Source organism: Pelmatolapia mariae, linkage group LG17 (assembly GCF_036321145.2).
Source record: "Pelmatolapia mariae isolate MD_Pm_ZW linkage group LG17, Pm_UMD_F_2, whole genome shotgun sequence".
Taxonomy (NCBI): domain Eukaryota; kingdom Metazoa; phylum Chordata; class Actinopteri; order Cichliformes; family Cichlidae; genus Pelmatolapia; species Pelmatolapia mariae.
The window spans coordinates 2,110,215-2,134,901 of NC_086242.1; the positions used below are offsets into that span (position 1 = coordinate 2,110,215).

Below are 24,687 nucleotides of genomic sequence, written 5' to 3' on the forward strand. Positions count from 1 at the left end.
CATCATAAAACACATCAGCATGGATATCTAATCGCATTAACGAAAACAAATCGAAACTAAAACAAAGCCAAACACGCTTCATAACAACAGAACATGATCACGTCTGAGCGGGAAGTAAAAACCTCGGCTTTTCTGAAGGGAATGATGAGCTCTTCACTTTGATTTTTCTTCATCTGGCGAATCTTCTCCCCTGTTTCCATGAAGGAAAAGCTTGACCTGTGGAGATGTAAGCATGTTTTTAGACGGGCTTGCTGCACTGATGTAAAAAAAATTAATAAAAATATATATATGGTCACGGTGACTGTGTAACATGTGTTATGAATAACCACAATGAATGTACGGTGTTTCCTGTCGTGCTTTTCATTAATAAAAACTGAATGAAATGTCTGAAGTCGTTTCTGAGTGGCCATTTAAAGCAGTAATAAAAACATTGCTCAGTCTTGTGCCCATTATAACGTTTGTGTTGCATCACTGTTACCACGAGCTTTCAAATGCGTTACCTCCTCTCTTCATGCGGCCGCCGCGGCTGTCCGGCCATCGTTGGAGCTGTCTGCTGGGCCCGGGCCGAGGCTGTTTTGGTGGAGCGCTGCTTGTATCTAAAAAAACCCAAACGTAACGTTAACCACTGAATATGCAACAGAAAGACAAAACAGATGGGGAACGGCACAGTCACGAAGCTGTAGTGAACCTGCAGAGCTGGAGGAAGGCTCCTGGCTGGTGGAAGGGAGGCTGCTCTTGTCGGACGCTTGGCTCGACTCGTCCATATCGCCCTGAGACACCACAGAGTCCACCGACACTTCAGCACCGGGCCTGAATCAAGCAAAATGCACCTCGGATTATGTAAACTGTGACCTTCATAACCTCTCTCATTTTGGTCAAGTTATTGAAACCGAGTGGAACGAAAGGTTTCAAAGAGGCAGAAGTTTGAGGAGTGACAAGCTGCTGAGAGGGGCGAGGCTCACCTATCAGTGTCTGGCTCCAGGAAGACGTCGTCTCTGTCCTCCCCTGCACCGGCAGCTCCTGGTGTTGATGTGCTCACCATGGGAACAGACTGAGAGGCGTGCTCTGTTGTGTCGGACTGAGCCACTTCTGAGAAAACAGTTACTGGAAGATAGAGAGAGGAAAACAAATTTCAACTTTCCAGAAACTTGTAGTGCTCCCAAAACCCAAATTTCATCACACTTATCCTAGAACAGATAGTTTTGAGGAAGCTCGGGAAAAGGCAGTGCGAAATGCTTTAACGAACACATCCTTTCACATCAGACTGACAGAGACAGACAAATACCTGGTGCCGCAACTTGTAGCGGAGTGGTGGGAACGCTGCGTCCACCAGACTCCTCCTCGTGAGTGGCTAAAAACAGGGGACTGTCATACATCCCAAGACCTGAAGAGAAGAATTAGTTTGCAGTTAAAGAGATTGTGGTGCATATTGATGGTTCTTTGGGTTTAACATTTATTAAACATTTGGTAGATTACCTCCTTGTGACGCAAGCTGACCCAGATCAGAGTGTGAGGAAGAGCTGGTCTGCGCCATGTCCTCTGAAGGGCCAAACCTGAAGCGCGGCACGCCAGCTACCTGTGGCGAGCTGAGAAACAAAAGAGACACGAACGTGAATTAGGCGACTGTGGAGTGACCAAAACGGACCAGTTAAGATTTCATTTTAGAAGCAAATGATCAAGTTTGAATGAATAAAGGCTGTTTATACGAGCTCAAGACTCAGTTTAAGGAGATACAGTCAGACAGCTCTACATGACTGCACTGCAGATGGACCATGTTTGTGGCCTATACACGTGCTGTACTACAGTAATGTATGCCACAGGATAATGTAGCACACATTACAGTAGTTCTTTGTAGATTTTGGCTTTTCCTCCCATTAAAAACACACACACACACACACACACACCTTCTCATTTAATCATTTTTCTGTATTTTTACTTCTTTCCACACTGTAGATACAAACTCAAGACATCACATATATTAAGTAAGATATATGGAATCTACATTTGTTGCCAAGTAGCCGCCCTTTGCTTTATTGACAGCGCTGCAAACCCTTCTCTCAATGAGCTTCAGGATGCAGTCGCCTGAAATGGTTTCACTTCACAGATGTGCCTCGTCAGGGTTATTTGCGGAATTTCTTGCCTACTTAATGGGGTTGGGACCATCAGTTGTGTTGTGCAGAAGTCAGGTTGGTACACAGCTGATAGCTGTTAGGATTCATATTATGGCAAGAGCCAATGAGCTGAGTAAAGAGAAGCCACAGTCCATCATTACTGAAGGTCAGTCAGTTTGAAATTGCGAAAACTTTGAATGTGTCCCCAAGTGCAGTCGCAGAAACCATCAAGAGCTACGAGGAAACTGGCTGACATGAGGACCACCCCAGAAAAGGAAGACCAAGAGTCACCTCTGCTGCTGAGGATGAATTTATCCGAGCCTCAGAAATCACAAGTTAACAACACCTCAGATTAGAGCCCAGATAAATGTTCCAGGAGCTGGAAAACCATTTCAGGCGACGACCTCGTGAAGCTCATCGAGAGAACACCAAGTGTGCAAAGCAGTAATCACAGCAAAGGGCGGCTATTTCAAAGAATCTAAATTTTAAAACATGTTTTGAGTTACTTCACAATTTTTTGTTTGCTACATAATTCCACGTGTGTTCATTCATAGTTTTGATGCCTTCAGAGAGAATCTATGATGTAAATAGTCATGAAAATAAAGAAAAAACATTAAATGAGAAGGTGTGTCCAAACTTTTGACTGATAGTGTATAAAAAAATGTGTTTGTCTGATGAGACCAGGTCAAGTTATATGTACAATTTTTCCAACCAACATTCATCAGTCCAATAAATCACGATAGGTGATATATTCACGCAGGTGACCTTTTTGAGGGGCGGAGCAACGTAATCATGCACGGACTGACTTGTGTGCTTTCTTTTCTTGTTTGTTTCAGTATTAATATAATATAATAATAATATAGCTACTTTTTCTATTATTTATTCACTTATTTGAAATGCATCAAACTGCACAAAAGACTTAACGTTGGAGATTTTTTTTTTTTAAATTTATGTTCGCTGGAAGAAACATTTTGATTTTTAACTTTTTGTTTAATTTGGTATTTGTTGTTTGGTTGAGTGTGTGAGACAAACACAGTTATAATGGAAAAAAGAAGCCAGTTTCTCTTCGTTTCCCTCCCCATCACTGTGTTTTTTATTTAAATTAAATGTTTTGTTTTTTCTGAACATAGGCTACTGCCTTTCTTTCCTTCTGTTATGAGTTTGCGTAAATGAATCGCTGCATTTGGGCGCACTATTACCGTTTTTTGTTGACTGCTTCCTTTAGCTTCAACCAACCTTATTAGCAAACTTACTCATGAGCAAATAAATAAATAGCTTTTGTAAAAACGACCGGTGAAAGGCTCAGCTTATCGTTGATTAGGGCTGTGCGATATGAGCAAAATCTCATATCCCGATAGAAGACATTTATCGTCACAACAACGATATATAATCAAAAATTTTACATTTTCTGTAAATTTTGTGAATCTCGGGCAACTCAACTTGCGTGACGTGTTTTCCGCTGCGCGTCGCGTACCTGGAGTCGAGTGTTACATAAGTTTAAACAGCTGCAGTTTTCTTTGTGAGCATGTATTACACGGCGTGCTGCGGGGGAAAGCCTGTTCTAAGGTTTATTTTTAGCACCCGACGGCTCTTTTTAGCTTCTCATCCGTAAACACTCTGCATACTATTTCACATAATTCAGTTTATTTTGAAAAATCTCAGCAGGATCTTCAGCTTTATTGTGAAAGGTTTATGTGAAAAATAAACGGATGGCGGAGCCACGCGATGGTTTTACCGTCGTTGTTGCTAACGACAACGCATAAAAACAGTCGCTTGTCCGTCCGTAGTGTGGTTATATTAAATATAAGAGAGAACTTTCAGAAATTCTACAGCGACCATCAAAACGATGAAAATTTATTGACGTAAACAGTTTATTTTGCGACACCACGAAACAAACGATAGACGTTTTCATATCGTCATCTGATATATATCGTTATATCGAACAGCCCTATCGTCGATGGTTGATAAATTCGTCCAACCTTAAGACCAAGGTTAATTTTTTGGCTGCAAGTCCAACAGTTCGCTTAGCACAAAAACAACACTTTGCTTGTTCACCAACGGAAAACCAGAAGGCTGAAGATGGAGAAGAATTTCCCCTTTGAACACGACCGTGACCGAGGATACATTTAAAAACAACAAACAGAAAACTGAAGTTTTGGAATGAGCCAGCCGGAGCCCACATCACTGGTGTGAGCTGAAGACGGAGGTGCAGGAGAGATGTCCTCATAATCTGGCAGAATCTGAGTGCTTTGCAACAAAGAGTGGGAAAACTACACTACGATGTATCATGCCAGCTGCTACCCAAGAAAACTGAACAAATCAAAAGGTGCATCAACAAAGTATTAGTGTAAGGGTGTGCACTTATACAACCAGCCTAATTTACATTTACAAAATATTTATTTTTCAGTGGAATTGCACAAACTACAGGTCATAATGAAACCAGGAGAAGTTTCGAAATGATTTCCTGTGTGTATAAATGTGTAGTTCCTTAAAACGGTTTTCTGTGTTCCAACTTGCGGCCCGATGTTTGTGACACTTACTGGATGGCCTGATCGAAACCATCAGAGCGGTGAGGCACCACCAGAGTGGGAGTGCTGGGAACCATCCTGTCATCCTCATCGAAAAAGTGCTGCTGCAGAGGGAAAGAGGGAAGAAAAGGGGGTCAAGGTTTCACATAGAGGTTCGTATGAATATCATGATGTAAATTCTCAGCCTTTCGATGTGACTCACAGCGCTGCCCGGCACACCGGGAGTAAGTCTGCCCACTGACTGGCGGCGCACTGGGATACGCTGTGAAGGCAGTTTCACAAAACGGTCAGACAAAACATTAAAGACGGCTTTCCCCTCCCCCTCAGTGGCGACAGATCCCCACGCACCTGAACCTGAGCAGGTGGCCCCAGTTCTGATGTCGGTGCGGGGTGGATGTTCAGGCGGGGGGGCAGCTGATGCACTGGTCTCCGTGGCGACTGGGGCATGCGTGTACCAGAACTTGTGGGTTGCTCTGCAGAGAAAGCCTCCATTGCGCCACTCTCAACTAAAACAGAATTCAAAGGTTCAAATGAACAAGAGTAAATAAGATTTTAGATAAATATACTTTAAAACACCAGAAATGTAAACAAAATAACTCCCTTTACAATCAATATCCCAGTTACTTGTGACATTTAAACCTCCTTTTACCTAAAACATAAGTGAGTCGGGTTAATTTGCTTATTTTACCCGTAAAGCAAATCTCTTCTTAGAAGTGACCTTTGTTACGCTCGCTTTCAGACAGAAAACACAACATGACATCTTTCTCAGTCATCGCAGACTGTGGATAACTAATTGGATGGCGGGACAGTTTGTGAGCGCATGCAGAGAGTCTGAGGCACAGCTACGTATTCGACAGGGTTTCCTGGAGCTTACAGCTGGGTGTCTGGGAATCCGCCGGCCTTTGGGTGGAGTCGGACGCCCCCAGACTCTCCTCCGTCTCGGTGCCCGGCTCTGTTACGTCAGCTCCCTGAGAAACGAGGGGAAATAAAAGGAAACGAGTCAAAGAAGAAATTCAAAACCACTCAGAGTTTAAAAAAGGCTAAATTTGGCAAACGAAGGTAAGACCAACGAGTCACATAACTTTGATGAGTGAGAGGAAACGCCGAAAGAGAAAGGTCATATAAAACGAAGCAGTGCCAGGGTATACTGGCAGAGCATCACATGCAGATTATGATTCACTTTCTCCCCGTTGGAAACTAAAACAACTGTGAGAGAAGCCGAGGGTCAAAAAAAAAAAGTTTGACCTCCGTCACAGAGAAAAACTCTGAATCAGATAGTGAGACGGTCCAGTCGTCTAACAGGCGAGTCACAGCCCTGTTTAGCCTCCCTGTACTCTAAACAGGTACTACGGATGGCTTTGTCGATTCTTAATAATGGTCCCATCCTCTACGGGGTTAATTTCAGCTTCTTCCCTCGGGACGGAGGTGTCTAGCGCCAAGATGCAGTTACAGAAACAGCTTTTCCCCGCTGCCGTCAGTAAACTTAGCCTACGTCCACACGTACACGGGTATTTTTGAAAACTGCAGTTTTGAAAAATATCTCCGTCCACATGTAAACGCTAAAAATGCATTTAAACGCTGTCAAGAACATGCCAAATCCTAGCTGTGTAGAAATGTAGAAGCCTGGGAGGGAAACAGTAAACAGGGTTTTATGCAAACCTTAACTACTTGTAAAAAGTTTTTTTTTCTGGAAAGGCAGCTAATTTTGTGCTACTTTTCAAGTGCCTTTATAATTTAAATGTTAATAACCAAAAACAGTATTTTGTCTGGTGTAGACTCACAACTTAGGAATGAACAAAATGCATACATTTTAATTTAAAATTTTAAAAATTTATTCAAACCCGACGTCGGTGTTGGGATTTAGGTTGTGAGAGCGTCTGTGTTGAATGAAGCTCACTCTGATGCATCTGTCTTTCTAAATGGAGGGACAGTAACTGTGTGTATATTTATATTTCCTAAGTAATATTAAGCTTTTTTTGTTTACACATTTTATAGTTTAATCTGTGCTGCTATTTAACATTTTCCACCCTGTATACAGAGAATACCTCTAGTTTCTATTTAACTTTGTTCAGACACCTGCCTTTGAATATAACACGTTTATCATTATTCCAAAACCTCACACACAAAACTGCAAATCCACACTTCAAGCCGAACCTTACACAAGGATTACAAGTTAAAAGCCCATTAGCTGTTCCTTTGCAGACACTGACTCATCCTACTGAATATGTGCAACGAAGACTAGAGTAAAAATGTAAACAGCTAAAGTCAACACAGGCGCGCAGACAGAACGTTACGACACGGGGGCAGCATGTAAGTGACAGTGAAATGAGAGCGTGTGGAAAAACTGAGTGTGTGAGCGGGAAAGGCAGCGAGTGGGAGGGGTTAACACGGTGTGTGGGTGGCAGTCACAGAGGTCACACCTGGAGCTCGCGCTGCAGGTACTCTTACCTCTGTGTCGTCTCCTTCGTAGGGCTCGTTGCAATCTCCGCTGCCCCCGTTGCTGTCCTCTCCTTCCTCTCCCATCTCTCCGTCATCCTCCTCCTCCTCGTCATCTTCCTCCTCCTCGTCTTCGTCTTCTTCATCCTCGTCATCGTAGTCCTGGAAACCGGCAAATTTGTAAGACGAATTTTCACCGTTTTACATGTCGTCTTTAAAAAAATTGAACAAAACTGCTCTACCTGCTCTTCTTCTTCCTCTTCCTCCTCTTCCTGTTCTTCGTCACTCTCTGTGTCCGTTACGATAACGATCACTTCCTGCTGCAGTTGTTCTGTGGTCTCGCTTTGGCTCAGGGTAACCTCTTGCTCCATTGTAAGGGACTGAGAGGCTGTGCCTTCATCTACTTCCTCCAGCGTGGAAAACTCCTCGGTCTGTGGGGCGAAAAAAGGAAAAAAAAAAATGGCCGCCATTGACAACGCAAAACATCATGCATATATCAGGGTACAATTCCTGCATGAATGTGACAACATCGTCACAAGACTGCTTTATGGTACTACTACAATGGTGAAAATTGTCTTATGGTACAACATTACGAAATCCTCATTGGTAGCTTTAAGATCCTAGTCCTATTTATTTACTTTTAATCACAGCAAAGATTAAAATAATGGTAATTATTAGCTGATGTACAAGACTAAAAATGTTTGTAATTTTGGCCAACCTGGCTTCCTTCTCCACCGTCTAGACTGTCTGTCGGCACCACTCCCTCGGCCTCAGCGCTATCCTCGGCCAGCACCTCTTCCTACGGAGACCGCGTGACAATCAGAACCGGAGCATCAATATTCGCTCAAATTTAAAAAACAAAAACAAAACAGAAAACAGCCATGGAGTTTTATGTGCATCAGTCCAGCCTCACCTCTGGACCCACTCTCTGGATAATGCGCAGCTTCTTTGATATGGGAGCCCGGGAGGTGTCCTCCTGAGTCGCTTCTGTGTCAGTGACCACACTGGCGGTCTCCTCCTCTTCCCGAGGGCGCTTGGACATTGCTGATGTTCCCGGTGTTGCTGACACTAGAGAGAAAGTGTGGCTATCGTTAGTTAAAGAATTAAGAAAAAACCTCCACGGTGTGAGTCTCGTCGTCTAAAACAAAATATCGCCTCGGCTTTCAAAAACATAATCTCTCACCGGTTCCAAACACAGAGGACGACGTTGACGGCCGCTCCACCTGCGAGCTAGGCGTGGCCTCGATCACCACAGGCGGTGGCTCTTGATTGGCTGGCTCTGTATGGGTCATGCTCTGCTGCTGCGTTGGTTGAACGAATGCGGTGGCCTGTGTCTGGGTCTGCTGCACAGTAAGCATGGGGCTAGCTAAGGTCGTCTGGACGTTGGGGCTGGCGGAGCGCACTGAGCCGCTCGCACTGCCGTACACGGTCACATGCTCCACTGGTGGACCTTCAGCTGGCTGCATGGCTGTCCAAGAGTAAAAATTACAAATACTGCAAGTTTTACAATGACAAACATTTACTAAAAAAAATAACCTGCGGTTAGTTTCCTACTTTTGCGACTCGCTAACAGGTCAGCTAAAGCTTTGCTGTTAAACCTACCTTCCTGCGTCTCCACCTGGGTGGTGGGCATGACTGTAGCAGTGGGCGTAGGAGTGGGCACAGGAGCTGGGGTGATCATGGGCCTGATGCTTGCTCTCGGAGTGGGTTTGTTCCCTGGGTTGACGGGCTGTTTACTGGCTGTAGCAACTACAGGTGTAGGCTTAATGTTGGCGGTTGGAGGCTCAGAGGTGCTGGCACTGATGGAGGCAAGAATTAGTCATTATTCTCTGGACCTCAAGGATCCACTAAGAAAATGATACCCTCTCCTCCAAATTCGAGACGTGGCACCTACACTGCCATTTAATTTTGAGACTGCAGAAGTCGGCGGCACGACCAAATGAATGTCAAACAGCAAAAACTAAGAAAAGTACAACAAGTGTGGAACGGCCACAAGTCAAATGAATAAAGTCAGCATTAAGACAAATACAAAACTCACGAAATGCATTGGTGCATACTGAGTAAGACTTTAAATACTCCTCCATGCTTAAATAGTGTACCTACCTGCCCCTGTCTGCAGCTGGAGTGGTCTTCAGGCTGATCTGCCTCTGCTCTGTGCTCCTCTGCGGCTCTTGACTCTAAAAGCACCGAAAGAAAGAAAGAAAGAAAATGCTCAGAATCAGGACGCCAAACGGTCACTAAACTCGCCGTACTTTTCCAATCCAACATAGTTAAGCCATCAAAATAGAGAACACTGATAAAATAAAGACACAATTTTAGCAACGTTATGTGACACATACCTAAAACATTAAAATATTTATATTACAGCAAACCAGTGTAAGTAGACTATAAAGTAAACAACATCCTCACCTTGCTGGGACCTGCCTCAGCTGGCTCATCTCGCTGCTCTTGTCTCTCCTGTTGACCTCGCAGGTCTCGGAGTTCTCGCTCCTGCCGACTCAGACGGCCCTCGTATTGAGACTTCAGAGCGCTCACTCGCACCTCCAGCTCCTCACGCTGCTGTTTTAGCTCCTCGTTTTCCTTCTGCAACTGGTCTTTAGCGCCTGATCATAAATCGCAAACGTCACAGATTCAAAGTGAGAAGCGATGCTCGTTACGCAGAGCCAAGAGATGTGAGGAAGAGCAAGTAACTGGTAAAAATCAGGAGTTTATCGTAGTCCCCTCACCCATGAGCTGGTTGATCTTCTGCTTGGCACAAACGATGGCTTTCCTGGTCTTCTCCTCCTTCTCAGCCATCTGCTGTCGGAGCGCGTCCTCCTGAGAAGCTTTATCCTGCAGCTCCTGCCGCAGCCTGGCCAGCTCCGTCTGCAGCCGAGATGATTGTTCCTGGGCGTTACGTGCATCGGTCTCGCGCTCCGTGACCACCTAAGGTAAGCGTGCAGAATTGTCTAAACACTTGTTTTTTTCCCGCCCTCCCAAGAACTTTTAGTATAGAGGTTTATCAGCACATATAACACCGTTGGAATAAAAACGGGGGGATTCAGCAAGTTTTCCTACCTTGTTGATGTTCTCCAGCTGTCCTTCTAGCTCTTTACTCCGAGCTTCAGCTTGACTCAGAGAATCTCTGAGGCTCTGCAGCTCCTGAACCGAGGCCTGACGAGCCTCCTCCTCTTGGGATGGGCCTGCCGCGGCCTCAGCTACAAGCTGGAGTACATATGGAGTTAAAGTTTAACCTCAAGGAAGCACAACTGTACTACTGATGAGCTAATTTATCACCAGATCGTGATAAATGAAAACATATTTTACAACCACCCACTTTTACTTCAGGCTTTGGATTGAAGTTTAAGCTGTAATGGTAACAAGTACCTTGTCGTGCGCCACCTTAAGCTCATCGTACTGCGTCCTGTAACGCCGTCCGATCTTCTTGATCTGTGCGATGGTTCGCATCTTCTCCTGGAGTTCATGGTTTTTGGTCTCAATCTCCTTCTGCAGCCCGTTCTTTTCTTCGGTTATCTTACTCATACTGTCACGCAAGCTTTGTATTTGGTTCTGTAGGGAAGCTGTAAGATTATTTGTCCTATAGAGAGAAAAGAAAACAAAAATGAATGAAGACAGGGGAAGAAAGAACAGACCAGGAGAGCCCAGTTCAGCACCTGTATGTAGCTCCTCACCTGACCACCTCTGATTTAAGCCTGTTGTTTTCCTCATTCAGCTGCTGGATACGTTTGAGATGTGCCTCCTTCTCAGAATGCAGACGCTTGTACTCTTCTGGATCCGAATCTTTCTGCTGACTCACCAAATGCTAGAGCAACATAAGGAAAACTAGTCATTCATCTCACAACTTAGAAGTCAAGTCTGTCTCATGACAAACGTAATTTTTCCCCTTCATATGAAAAATAAAAACTTTTAGTTGTTTATATTTGGGTCTTTGCACTGACCTGAGTACGAGCCTTCCAGCGTTTGATTTCCTCTTCCAGCAGCTTCTTCTCTGCCTGCAGCATGCCGCTTTTCTCACTCAGCTCAGAGTTGGCCTGCTGCAGTGGCAAGATGTCCGACTCCAGCTTTTGCACCTGAACACACAGGAGATACGCGCGCACTGAGAAGATTTCAAACATAATTGCCGCTTTGCTGCTGATTTCCTCCACCGAGTTGTCAAGTCCGCAGTTTATGTCTGTCTAGACTCTGTGTGTGTGTCTGTTAGGGTTGGGCGATTGAACGAATATTTCGACTATCGCCGATAGGCTGAGCCCATTGGCAATCGTTTTTACAAGAGTGATTTATTTATCTATTTCCCCATGAGTAAGTTTGCTAATAATGATGGAGCTAATAGAAGCAGTCAACAGAAAATAATAATAGCGCTGTTTTAACAGCACCCTCTTTCATCTGCGAGCAAGTGCCCCCTCCTCAGAGTGCGCCCAAGTGCTTGTTGCTGCAGAAGCTGCTGATAGCCTAGCATACTCAGCCGGATGGTAGACACGTGCATGCTCATGCAAGTTAGTCGTGTTTGAGTCCTTTGCTCGCACTACATGTCTGCACAAGCGGCACACCGCTTTGGTTACATCCTCAGGTTTACCTCTTTCATCTGGTTTAAAGCCAAAGAAATTCCAAATTGGCGACTTTATATATTTTTTATTGCTGTCAGCGTTAACGCGCCGTCGTCAAGACTATGCGATTAACAATTAACCCATCTGTGCGCAGACTGAGTCAAAATCCCTGAAATGTCTGTCAATGCATTTCGGCAGTTTGTCCAAAGTTCGTTCAGTCTGCGCTCCAGATGTGTTGAGCGTGTTAATAATTTTTAATCGTGATGACCGCGTTAACGCTGACAGCCCTAATTTTTTTGGAAATTAGTTCGTCCATGTTTGGACTTCTTCTTGTTAACGCGCAAATCCGTGCATGATTATATTGCTCCGCCCATCAAAAAGTCTGCGTATGTGCGAATATATCGCCCATCGTCGATTTTTGGACTGCTGAGTGTCAGTTGAAAAATTTTTACATATCATCCAACCCTAGTATCTTTGTGGGGACCAACAGCCCTTATGGGGACAAAATCCTGGTCCCCACGAGTTTGAAGGCATTTTTCAGACTCAAAATGTGGTTTTAGTGTCAGCGTTACAATTAGGTTATGGTTAGGCATCCATTTTTGATGGTTAGGGTAAGCAGCTACGGAAAGCATTATGTCAATTAGATGAAAACACAGTGTTTTCATCTAATTAAGACTGCCCACGTGCCAGATTTCTTTAAGACTATAAAGAAATCTGACACGTGGGCACTCATTCACTATAACTCACCCTGTATGTGAGTTACAGGTGTGAATAGTGATCATAAATTAAGCTGACCATTCAGATTCAACATGTTGGTCTTTTTGGACATTTGTAAGGTCACAATAACCTTTGACCACCAAAACTCTTAAAATACGTGGACGTTAATGCAAAATTTGAAATGTACAGAAGACATTCCAGACTCTGCATCCACATAGCATGCAGTGATCGCCAAAGGAAAAATAAAATAACGCTCTTCTCATGGGTGTTGTCAGCATCAAATTTAAACACTTGCAATATTTGGATAATTGAGTGGTTATAGTGTACAAATGAGAAACTAATCTCCAGTGCACTGCTGGAGAATATGTGAGATTCAGCCAAACTAACAAAGTCATCAGTGAGACTGACCTTAGCTTGAGTTTGCTGCAGTTCCTGCTCCATCTTATCCCTCTCTTCTCTCAGACTCTTGTTTGTCTCCAATAGGATGCTCATCGTTTCCGTCTTCTTCATCAGCTCATCGTGCTGAGCCAGGGTCTTTGCTGTCACCTGAAACAGAGTTAAGTGAAAGATAAAGAAAATCCGTAGGCGATCTGCGTGCTCGGTACAGCCGCAAACCAGAAGTTACTGAGTCAACGAGTACACAAACAAACCTGCATCCTCTCTCGAGCAGCGCTCAAACTGTCCTGCACCTCCTTCAGCTCTCGTTCCAAATGCTCCACCCTCAAACGGTAACGCAAAGTCTCCCCCTGGGCGACCTCAAAACGAGACTCTGAGATCTCCTTCTCCCGACGTACAAACCTGTGATGAACAATGCGGATCAACCGTTGTTAGAAATAGTGAAAACATGACTGTGTGCAAGAACTTTTAAAACTTAGTCAGCAGGTTTGATTTGTGGGAGTCCTGCAGCATAAGCTAGATAAGCCCGTTACCTGAGAATCTCAAGAAGCTGGTCCTGGGATTTTCCCTCTTCAGTCAAAGATATGTTGAGGGAACTCTCACTGGCAGCACGCTGCAAATTATCTGCCATCTTGCTGCTCATGGCCTGGATCTGCTCATGAAGGAGGGTGTTCTGCCTTTGCAGCTCCTCATAGCGGCTCTCCATCTTGGACATCTCCTCCTGTAAGACGAGGGAAAAAAGGCTTGGGTTAAAACATATCATAATATATCTAACATAACATATCTAATATATTTATATAATGCACTGAATAGACACTAAAACAAACCTTGAGGATCTTCTCTTGCTCCTCCCATGACACTCTGGCCTCCAGTAGCTCAGCACTGATCCTCTGCTCTCTCTCCTCCAGCTGGTGTTTGAGCTCTGCAGCCTGCAGGGCCTGGGCTTTAGCTGCCTGCAGGGCTTCCACGTCCGCTGCGTGCAGCATCATCTCCCGCTCATATTTATCTTGAGCTTCAGCTGCCAGTTTAACCTTGAAGAGCAAAAGAAGGTTTGGAGTCAATCTCTGCATATCAGAGTTTCTCAACATTTTCTTTGAATTCATATTTCAAGTTTTTTCCCTCTCCCCACAAATTACTTCATATTTTTGATTTTTACCCGCATTAAGTGACCTCAAACCAGAATATTCCACACTTGGATTATTTTCCTCCATGTAATATTTTATTATGACTGCTTACCTGATCTTGGCAGTCCTTAACAGCCTGCTGTTTTTGGGCTTCAGCGACTGCAACCTGCTGTAGCGCTGCCTGGTGGTCTGCCTGGGCACTGCTAAGACTTCTCTTCAGGTCATTTATCTAACACAAACAAACAAAACAAAAATTTTTCATGTCATAGAAACAAGTAAACATGTTAACATTTTTCACTTGTGCCTGGTTATAACAAGGATTTCATACTTGTTCCTCCAGGGCAGCCAGGACACTCTTCTTCTGCTCCTCCATGTCTTGCTTTTCTTTCTCTGCTTGCAGAAGCTTCTCTTCGAGTCTGCAGCGCTGCTCCTCAGCCTCCTTCATACGGCCTTCAATGGATGAGCGCGCCTGCTCCGTCACCTGGTTGTCACACACGTCACATTACATTTAGAAAAACAAAACATTTACATGATTTTTAAAACTTAACGTGCCAAATTTGCGATTGTTGAGACGATCTCAATCCTGATCATTGTGTACACCAATAATAAATATTGAGTTGCCTTGTGGCTACTTTTTAACTTTCATACAGTAACAGACTGTGAAGCTTCTTAAATCACATCTGTATCATCTGTACTTTCATATAAAGTTACAATGTCAACGTAAACTAAAACAACTTCTGTTTATTTGATTAACAGCAACAACCCTTTGAATGTTTTCCACTTTCATATTTTTTGTCCTATTTGGGTGTTTTATGAGCTGAGGTTGTTTCACGATCGAGCGCCCAACCTGTTTCTCGTTCTCCAGCGATTCCTCGAGGCTCTGAGCCATCGCTCGGTACTGCTCCGTGCTGGATGTGGTGGCCCGGAGGCTCTCTGCAAGCTCTTCAACCCGCGTTTCAGCAAGCTGCAGGCGGCCTCGTAGGTCCTCTCTGTCTTGATCTGAACCAGGCAGGCCTGCAAGCGAGTAAAGCATTTTGGAAGTCGTTGTGTGATGAGACAGGGGGACGCAAATATGCACTAATAAAATATACCAATTAACTTTGAAGAACCTGTGCTTAAATTCTCACAGATTTTCAAAAGGAGCGCAGTTTTAGACGTTTTACTAGACCTCATCTCAAATAAACAGAATCCAGTGCAACATTCAGGCTTTTAAAGTTCAGATAAAAGTGGTTCAGCCAACTGGAACATCTGGGAAATCTGAGCAATTTACTTGCGTCTCAAACGTTCAAACTAGAACGTAGAAGCCGAAAGAATGACGACGTTAAACATGCCTCGTGGTATTTCATGACATCCCGACAACATACAGAGAATTTAGGTTTGTACGTGTCTGGATTTTATTGTGAATGTTAGTTTAACTTCTTCTGTCTGTAAACATTTAATGCCGACCTCTGCCGATCGGTGTAGAGGGGGAGCTCAGGATGTGACGCCCTTCGATGCTGCCTTGCTGCATCCTGAGGGTGTTGAGCTCAGACTCGGCAGCATTGAGTTGTTCCTTTGTTTTTTGGTGTAAGGCGACTTGTGTCTCCAACTGCCTCTTTGCATCCATTAATTGGATCTGTGCATATGAAAAAAAGAAAATCATTAGCACTATATCTGCATCCTTCTCTGGCCTCAGTTGACCACTATTTAAGTGCTCACTACAAAAGATGATAGAAACATTTTTATTGGATGCCTACTTCCTGGTTTCTGCTGAGCAGGTGGCGCTGCTCCACTTCTTGTTCAAGCCTCTTCTGTAGCTGGGAGATCTCTCGCTCCTGTTTCTCTAACTGGCTGTTCAGACGCTGACGTGTGTCACCCTCAGAGCGCTCAAGAGTGGCCTAAAAGAACAGAAAACGTAACATTACTTTTGTTTATGTGAAGGTGTGACAGTCAGACACTGACAGAAAAAAATAACCTCAGATTACCTGAATAGCCTGGAGGTTGGTCAGCAGCAGGTTTTGGCTCTGCTGCTGGCTCAGAATCGTCTCTTTCTCCTGATTCAGCCGGGACTCGACCAGCTTCAGCATGTCTCTCTCCTTACGCAAGTTCTCAGCACGGCCCTGAAAAGGTGGATGAGATTCAGTTTACAGTACGTGTCTCAGTATATCCTGGAGCAGGGACACTTCCAACTCCAAAGTGATCCGAAGCACAAATATGACACTGGATAAGGGGCAAACCTCAGCCATGGCGAGTTTCTCCTTGGACTCTTTAAGATCCTCATTCAACGTGTGGACGGTCTGCTCAAGCTTTTGTGTGGCAGCCTCCATCTTCTGTCCTTTCTCTCTCAGTGAAGCAATCTCCTTCCTGTAGCCCTCAACATTGTCCTGCAGCATCTCATACCTGAGAGCGTAAAAAGCTGACGTCACTTTTGCTGACTGATGTCCTTGTGGTTAAATGTTTGATTTTAACAGTGGATATTTGCCCTGAAAAGTTCACATGCTCCCAAGTTCTGTTCCTGCTACAACCCCCCCCCCCCCCCCCCCCCACATATTTTTTTTTTTTAAATTACCTTTTGGAAGCAAACTCTAGCTGTGTGGATATCTTGGCATTCTGGGAGCGGAGCTCAGAGAGCTGTTCCTGGAGTTTCTCGTTCTGTTCGGTCATTGCCTTCTCGCTCTCCGCACGCTCCTTCTTATAGGTGGAGAAGACGTCCTGCAACTGCAAAGAAACCAGACATTTTATTTACTTTGATAGAGGTGTTAGTGAATAAATAAATAAAATTTTATTTATATAGCACCTTTCTAGACAGAATCACAAAGCGCTGCACATAAGATAACAAATAATAAAAGGGTAAAACAGACAATATAAAACAGGCAGAAATGTAACCAAAAACAGTTTTAAAAAGGTGAGTTTTGAGTTGTTTTTTAAAAACAACTGCCGAGTCCACAGTTCTTAATGTATGAGGGAGAGAGTTCCACAGTCTCGGGGCCACGGTGGCAAAAGCTCTGTCACCCTTAGTTCTCATCTTAGTCTGTTTTATAGCAAGTAAGCCCTGATCAGATGACCTCAGGGACCTGCTGGGGACATATGGCTGTAGCAGATCGGAGATGTATGGTGGTGCCAGTCCATGCGAGGCTCTAAATGTCAAGACCAGGATCTTAAAATGTACTCTAAATTCAACAGGAAGCCAGTGTAGCTGAAACAGCAATGGTGTCACATGAGAATACTTGGAGGATTTTGTCAAAAGTCTAGCTGCAGCGTTTTGCACAACCTGCAGACGATCCAGAGAACCTTTGCTTAGACACATAAACAAAGAGTTACAATAGTCCAAGCGTGAGGAAATAAATGCATGTATAGCAATCTCCAGCTCAGGGCAAGATAAAATAGGGCTTAACTTAGCCACATTTCTTAAATGATAAAAACAAGACCGAACCAGAGATTTCACATGCCCATCCAATGTGAGAGTCGAGTCAAAAGTGACACCTAAATTCCTGATAGAGGATTTAACATACACAGAAAGAGGACCAAGGGCTTTCACTATCTGGGATACAAATCTGTCCGGAGCACATATGAGGACTTCAGTTTTCCCCTCGTTGAGTTGGAGGGAATTTACAGCCATCCAACGTTTGATAGAATCTTAGCAGTCATTTAAAAGCCAATAGTCTGCCAATAAACACACTGCACCGCTGTCTGTGATTCAGAGAGACCTACAAATGTCTTTATGTGGGCACTGTGCCATCTGGTGGCCAGCACGAGTAACACGATGCAAAGTCCCAAGCTTTTAATGAAGAAAGGAGGGCTGCTGATGGAATATCGCTCCACAGAAAACCATCTTTAAGTAATAAAGCAGACTTATAGACATGAAAACTGCATCATGGTAAACTATCATAATTCTTTAAAAGTAGGTCCTGATAGTGAAAAATAAATATTTTCAGTTTCAGTCTTGTGAGCCAAGTTTAGCTCACCTGTCGCAGAGCCGCCTTGGCCTCCAACGCCTCAGCAGACTCTGTGGCCATGGAAACAAGAGCAGTGGGTGTTCCTGCGGTGGGAGTGGCCGCGGGGGAACGACGTGGGGTAGACGTCAGGGAGAATTCTTCAGTTGGTGTACCTGGTGGATAAACAATCAAATATTCATCCATCCTCTTCTGCTTATCCTTTTCAGGGTCGCAGGGGGGCGGAGAGGCAGCGTAGACCCTGGACAGGTCGCCAGTCTGTCACAGGGCTAACACATAGAGGCAGACATTCGATTCGCTCTCACCTATGGGCCTATGGGCAATTTAGAGTTTCGAGTTAACCTGACCACACTAACTGCATGTCTTTGCACTGTGGGAGGAAGCCATGCAAACGCGAGAACAACATGCAAACTCAAATATTCAAATATTAAAATTCCGTATAACGTGTAAAACTGCTGTGAAATTAGTGTATCGAATTCTATAAACAGTATTCGCTTATGGTTTTCAAGATGCAAGTGTTCATGTTCTTACCTTGTTGTGGGAAGTTGACTCCGGTCGCCTGAGCCAGTAAGACTCGGTACATGTCCCTCTGCCTCACAATGGACTCGGTCATCTTTATCTGCTGGCTGCGTTGCTCTCTCAAAGACTCCAGCTCAGCCTGGGCCTTCTCCAAACTCTGCTCCAGCTCCCCGTGCCTGAGACAGTTCATTGTGGGGAAAAAAAGGTGAGATAATATTTTAGGTCAGATGCAAAATTCTGGCTAAATAAATAAATAAAAGAAAGTCAGTAAACATTGTAATATACTTATTGCCGGTAGCCTCAAACTCCTCCTTCTCCTGGGCTTCACTGAGATCTCTGAGGGCCGCAAGAAGACGCTGGTTCTGCTTCTGAAGCTCCTCCACACTACGGAAAGTCACCAAGTGTTGGCTGATCACCTCTGACGTGCTGCTGACATCTGCTGAGCTCACCTCCTCCTCGTGAATCACGTGGTTCCCACGGGCTTCTTCGAGCTCAATCAGCAGCACGCGAACCTAGAAGAAACGATAAGGGGTAGTAGAGAAATTTTATTTGAGTGATTTGATTATTTCGGTCATTATTTTGAAGACTAACAAAGTTTATCCACACAAAGAAAAGTACGAACCCACCTGCTGAGCCATGTCAGCGAGCTGAAGCTCAAACCTCTGATTGTCTCTCTCCAGGACCGAGGAGCGCTTGTTGGCCTCGTCGGCCTCGTTCTGCAGGCGGTGAACCTCCTGTAACAAACATGAACGGAAAGCTCGAGCATTGCTTGTTTAAAACACAGATGTTATTAGCAGTCACTGTTTACGGTTTTCTTGTCAATTAAAAAGCAGCAAAATCTATTTGATCGTGCAAACAACGCGTCTCCATTACAAACCTTAACAGCCTGCTCCAGCTTGGCAGAAAGGCTGGCCACTGACTTCTGCATGCGCTCATGCTCGTCCCTCTGCCTTTTCAGGATGGGGGCTTTCGCTTCCACTTCCTGCACAATGTCATCCAGATACTTGTTGACTCGCTTGTTCTCCAACCGCTCCAACTGCAGCTCCTCCTGGCTCTCCACGTATGCTGTATACAACTGAAGAAATGACTCGTGTCAATATAATAATCAAACATCTTGTTGTTAGTTCAACACACATCGGTAAGAAATCCGAACAAGCAAGACACACAATTCTAGAGTCTAATGAAATTTGTAATGAAGTCAGCAATTTGAGTCTTAAACCTGAGCTGTACGCACCTCAGTCAGCTTCATACCAGGTTTTATCTTGGATATAGCAGCGGCTGTTGGAGACATTGTTGTCATTTGCTCTTCTGTCAGAATGGATGTTGAGGCAACAGGGCCTGGACAGACAAAGAGGAAGTTCAAATGATCACATTAAAAATAAATAAATAAATAAAATAAATCCACGCAAGGCTTGGCTGAAGTTCCAGAAAATTAATTTTGCATTGCCTACAAATAATCAGCATGCCAATGAAATGAAGACAGGAATAAAAATCAACTCAACTGACCTCTAAGTTTGGAACTTGACAGCAGCTCATTGGCATTGTCCAGCTCCTTCTCAAGGCCCTGAATCCTGTCCTTTAACTCACCGACAGTTTTGTCTGTGACGCCATTCATTTCCTGCAACTTATCCTCAAGAGCATTGTTGGCTGTCAAGGAGGGAAGAAAAAACAAAGACTCTAAAATCCCAACAACATGCGACTACACGAGCAAACAAACTGAACATCTTCTGTCCTTCTAGGATAGAAAACATGATTACAGAGAAGCCTTTTACCTTCACCGGCATCTTTCAGCAGCTTGTGCAGCTCCTCCACCGCCTGACTCAGCTCTTTGCTTTTGGCCTCAGAATCTGCAGCTGCTCCCTGCCAGAATAAACGGTGAAGTATAACAAACACCGGCAAAGAAGCCGAGCAAATACATGCAGGGATTCATTTCATTTACAAATGTAAAGCTTAAGCACTGTCATTTAAATTAAATATGTAAACACTCAAAGATTAAGTTTTTAAATCACAAGTTGCCTATAACAATTTTATTTAGCCTAAAACACACAAACAATAATTAACCGGCATCTGTGGGTGGACAGCAAAGAAAGAATTTCATTGCACAAAGAAATGTCTTTTCTCCTGTGACACATGACAATAAACACTTTGAATCTTTGAATTTGAATCCTGGCAACAAATTTAGAAGTTGTTGATCACGGGCGCTACAATCATAACGTAACGTAATAATTTACTAATGCAAACTTGGAAATAATGGTCCAGAAGTACAGAGTACCACACCACATGGTTTCATTTTGCACGTGTGCATACCTTGTATAAATTGCAAAGCTTAATGTTGGTATTGAGCTCATTTCGGAACTTCTCCTCCATGTTGGTGTGTTGCTCCTTGGCCTAAAACAAGTTAAAATCCAACCATTCATTTTCACTCTGAGTGCCTTCATTCTAATGTACATTTACATAATACCAAAGGGTTTGATTAAAAAGGAAATACTGTCTGGAAACAAACATACTTCTTTTAGTTTGCTGATCATGTCCTCGTTTTGTTTCTGAAGGTTCTCGTTTGATGTCTTCAGACTGGTCGCTTGATCTTGGAGTTTTTTCATCTAGAAATCACAAAGACAAATGGCATCAGATGACAAGTCAAATAAATAAATAACTGCCTACATTCAAGGCACAATGAGCACTGAGATCAAAGAAACAAACCAAGACAAGTAATCTCTGAGTCAGAGCTATCGCGACAAACTTCTTCAGACATCAACATCCCAAACAAAAACAACAAAAAAAGGGACTTGCCTCATCTTCTTTATTCTCCAGGGAACACTTCAGCTCCAGGATCTCGTTACCCTTCTGCCGGGACAGGGACAGCAGTTCCTCACTCTTGGCCTTCAGCTCCTCGTTAAGCCAAGCCGTCTGGCTGTTCAGCAGCTCTTTCTCTTGTTCCATTCGTTTCTCCTTATACTAGAATAGATCACAACTTCAATCAGTGATATGCTGATAACCATGGAAAACAGAAAACAACTTTCTCTCGCAGGTGGTGTTAAGATATTAAATCTACATGAAAATATCAACTCACTTTGATGTTGACTTCAGCTGCTTCGAGATCATCCAACTTCATCTGCAGGGTCATCTTTGACGAGTTCACTTCCACCAACTTATCATTGAGTTGCCTCAGGTCATCTGGAAGAGCAAAAGAAATGACTCTGTTATGTAGAGGTGAGATTTTACATTTACAAATATAGATGCAATACATATGAAGTTATATAAAAATGATCTTTTCATACCATTTAAGTTCTCCACTTCTAAGGATCTCCTTTCCAGTGTTCGCACAAGTTCTCGCTTTTCTGCCTCCAATTCATCTTTGGCTTTGGACAGCAAAGTCTAAACAAATGCATTAATTTAAACAGAGTGCTTAGTGTTATAATACTTACAAATTAAGCACATCTTAAATCCTTAAAGCATCCAAAGCAGTTCAGTGACGCAGACATTCCCTCTATACACATATATTTTCATTATCAAGAAACTTCTTCTACAAGGTGCATGAGTGCAAAAGGACGGTAAGGGGAGGGGCTGGTCACGTTAAGAGATCTGATTGGTCAATAAAGTGTTATTAATGAAAATAAAGGAATGGGCTCCTTTCATATTAAACGTGGAAGTTATGGCATAAGAGCAAGGAGGATTTAAATCTTGGGTGTCAAACTGTGTTAAACCTTTTTCTATTGTTATGTTTGATTTGATCACCTGCCATACATACAGTTTTTACAAACATTCTTGCTAAAAAACGCCTGATTGTTCTATAACTGTTCATAATTACTCTGAACCTTACACCGACAGCAATAATAAATGCTCAGGCTCCAGAGGACATGACCACTGTAGTTCCCGATAGACTAAAATAAATTAGAAACATTCTTAAACACAAAGCGGTTATCAGTGATTTTCGGATTCCCTACCTGCTCTGATGACAACCTTTGTTGTGCAGATTCATATTCTCGGTTCTTCTCGCGAACACTTTGGAGTTCCTCTCCTTCAGGAAAAAAATGAAAGTGAGCGGAAAGAATAAAGGTCAACATTGTGGAGTCATAAGTGGAATCAGTCCGAGTCCGATTAGAAAACCTAAATATATTATTCTCACCAAGTCTGTTAAACTCATCTTTGAGTTTAAGATGTTCTTGAGTGTGAGACAGAAATTCTTCTTGACATTGGGAAAGCTGTTTAACTTTTTCGAAGAACTGTTGCTCTGTAACAAGAAGGTAAACAAAAACAGCTAAGACAAGAATATAGAATCATCGCCTTCTTGCTTTAATTACTTCTTTTTTGCTATCAAAAGCAGTGGTTAGCTCAGAGGGTTAACTAGTGCTAGCATTAGCTAGCATCTCATTCTTGTTATTGGAAAAGCGCAGGTTCATCGCCTGTTAGCTCTAATCAACATTTTAAAGCCCCTGACGGACAAATGAAGTAATGAACAAAGAACGGTTAGTATGTTCAATACGTTCAAACTTCTGAGCTTTAACATTGCACGGTTTAAAACAGGCATGCATGCACTGTAAGCAAAGCCAAACACTTTAGCACAGCTAGCTATCAGGATAACAGGGAATAACTTACCGCTGTCAACCCGGAATTGCTCGTGTTGGGCTTTTAATGAATCGATTTCATACCGCAGATCCGAAACAATTTTCTCGAGTTTACTTTGAATTGTTTTTGGTAGCTTAGCTAGTTCGGAAGCCTCCAACTCCTGTTGCAGGAGTGCCGCCATTTTTCCCGACTACAAGACGAGCAGGCGCAGTTGATAATTTGAAGCATTATGGGAAATGTATTTCTTTTAAGCGAGGTAGCAGTTTAGTCAACCTAAACAAACCTCGCTTGAAAACATAATTATTAAGCTGTAAAAACAAAACAAAAAACAACAACAACAAAACAAACAAACAAACAAAATAATTATGTTATACCGTGTGTTAGCAACTAGGTCTAAGTTTTTAAAAATCATCCTCGTGACCTCTGGTGTCTATGGGATACAGATACTCCAGCCAGTGACCGCCGGCAGATGACGCCAAAACATACTAAATCGACGTCAATGTAAGTACCAATGTACCAATGACTGTAGAAAAGATTGTTATTACAGTCATTGGTAAGTATGCGTGTGCAAGCATAGTAAATTCGGGTAGCAAATATCTGTTATTTTTATGGATCAAATATATATATTTGATATATATATGTATATATATATGTGTATATATATATATATATATATATATATATATATATATATATATATACATATATATGTGTGTGCTCAGTGAATACCTCAGGAAGCAGAAACCCAAGAAAGAGGAGGAAGGTGAGGAACCATCATGGAAGGACAGGCCCCTGCACGGTATGTACCACCGGCAGATAGCGGAGGTGGCTGATATCCAGAAATCCCACCAGTGGCTGGACAAAGCTGGACTGAAAGACAGCACAGAGGCACTAATCATGGCAGCACAGGAACAAGCTCTGAGCACAAGATCCATAGAGGCTGGGGTCTATCACACCAGGCAAGACCCCAGGTGCAGGCTGTGTAAAGATGCCCCTGAGACAATCCAGCACATAACAGCAGGGTGCAAGATGCTGGCAGGGCATACATGGAACGCCATAACCAAGTGGCCGGCATAGTGTACAGGAACATCTGTGCCGAGTATAACCTGGAAGTCCCGAGGTCAAAATGGGAGACGCCCCCAAGGGTGGTGGAGAATGACCGACCTAAGATCCTGTGGGACTTCCAGATACAGACGGACAAAATGGTGGTGGGTAACCAACCGGACATAGTGGTGGTAGACAAACAGAAGAAGACTGCCGTAGTGATCGATGTAGCGGTTCCCAATGACAGCAGCATCAGGAAGAAGGAACACGAGAAGCTGGAGAAATACCAAGGGCTCAGAGAAGAGCTCGAGAAGATGTGGAGGGTGAAGGTAACGGTGGTCCCCGTGGTAATCGGAGCACTAGGTGCAGTGACTCCCAAACTAGGCGAGTGGCTCCAGCAGATCCCGGGAACAACATCGGAGATCTCTGTCCAGAAGAGCGCAGTCCTAGGAAAAGCTAAGATACTGCGCAGGACCCTCAAGCTCCCAGGCCTCTGGTAGAGGACCCGAGCTTGAAGGATAGACCCCCCGCAGGGGCGAGCGGGGAATATATATATATATATATGAGGCATAATATATAATAATAACATTATGACTGATATCATCAAATCAAATCTCATGAGGCATTAAAAAAATATTTGCAAAAGGCTTAAAGACAACTGGACTATATTGGACTAGCCAATACAGGACTAAAGTTGTCTTTAAAAGTCTCTGTAGTATAATTAAAGGATACTGAGGGTAGTGATGTGCAGAAAGAATAAAAGCCTAAAC

The 24,687-nt window shown here is 43.5% G+C and overlaps 1 protein-coding gene across 1 annotated transcript; it reads right to left on the bottom strand.

Annotated features, from left to right (window-relative positions):
• Positions 1 to 4: 4 nt before the first annotated feature.
• On the bottom strand, positions 5 to 23,066 carry tprb (translocated promoter region b, nuclear basket protein). The gene is made up of 51 exons (XM_063500801.1): positions 22,904 to 23,066; positions 22,434 to 22,538; positions 22,252 to 22,325; positions 21,586 to 21,682; positions 21,378 to 21,481; positions 21,098 to 21,262; positions 20,815 to 20,907; positions 20,615 to 20,695; positions 20,080 to 20,167; positions 19,814 to 19,954; positions 19,542 to 19,645; positions 19,185 to 19,382; positions 18,934 to 19,041; positions 18,593 to 18,819; positions 18,320 to 18,483; positions 17,801 to 17,943; positions 16,405 to 16,553; positions 16,073 to 16,235; positions 15,821 to 15,955; positions 15,593 to 15,733; positions 15,303 to 15,471; positions 14,704 to 14,870; positions 14,185 to 14,337; positions 13,969 to 14,085; positions 13,560 to 13,763; positions 13,266 to 13,453; positions 12,987 to 13,134; positions 12,745 to 12,882; positions 11,014 to 11,145; positions 10,747 to 10,877; positions 10,442 to 10,652; positions 10,133 to 10,279; positions 9,802 to 10,000; positions 9,485 to 9,678; positions 9,179 to 9,252; positions 8,678 to 8,874; positions 8,259 to 8,543; positions 7,989 to 8,143; positions 7,794 to 7,874; positions 7,318 to 7,506; positions 7,088 to 7,237; positions 5,514 to 5,607; positions 4,988 to 5,145; positions 4,842 to 4,901; positions 4,652 to 4,743; positions 1,477 to 1,586; positions 1,286 to 1,384; positions 963 to 1,104; positions 689 to 810; positions 501 to 596; positions 5 to 216 (listed from the first exon to the last, which is right to left on the bottom strand). Exons 1-51 carry the CDS (start codon positions 23,052 to 23,054, stop codon positions 170 to 172), a joined length of 7,080 nt encoding a protein of 2,359 aa, XP_063356871.1. The 5' UTR covers positions 23,055 to 23,066; the 3' UTR covers positions 5 to 169.
• Positions 23,067 to 24,687: the final 1,621 nt, after the last annotated feature.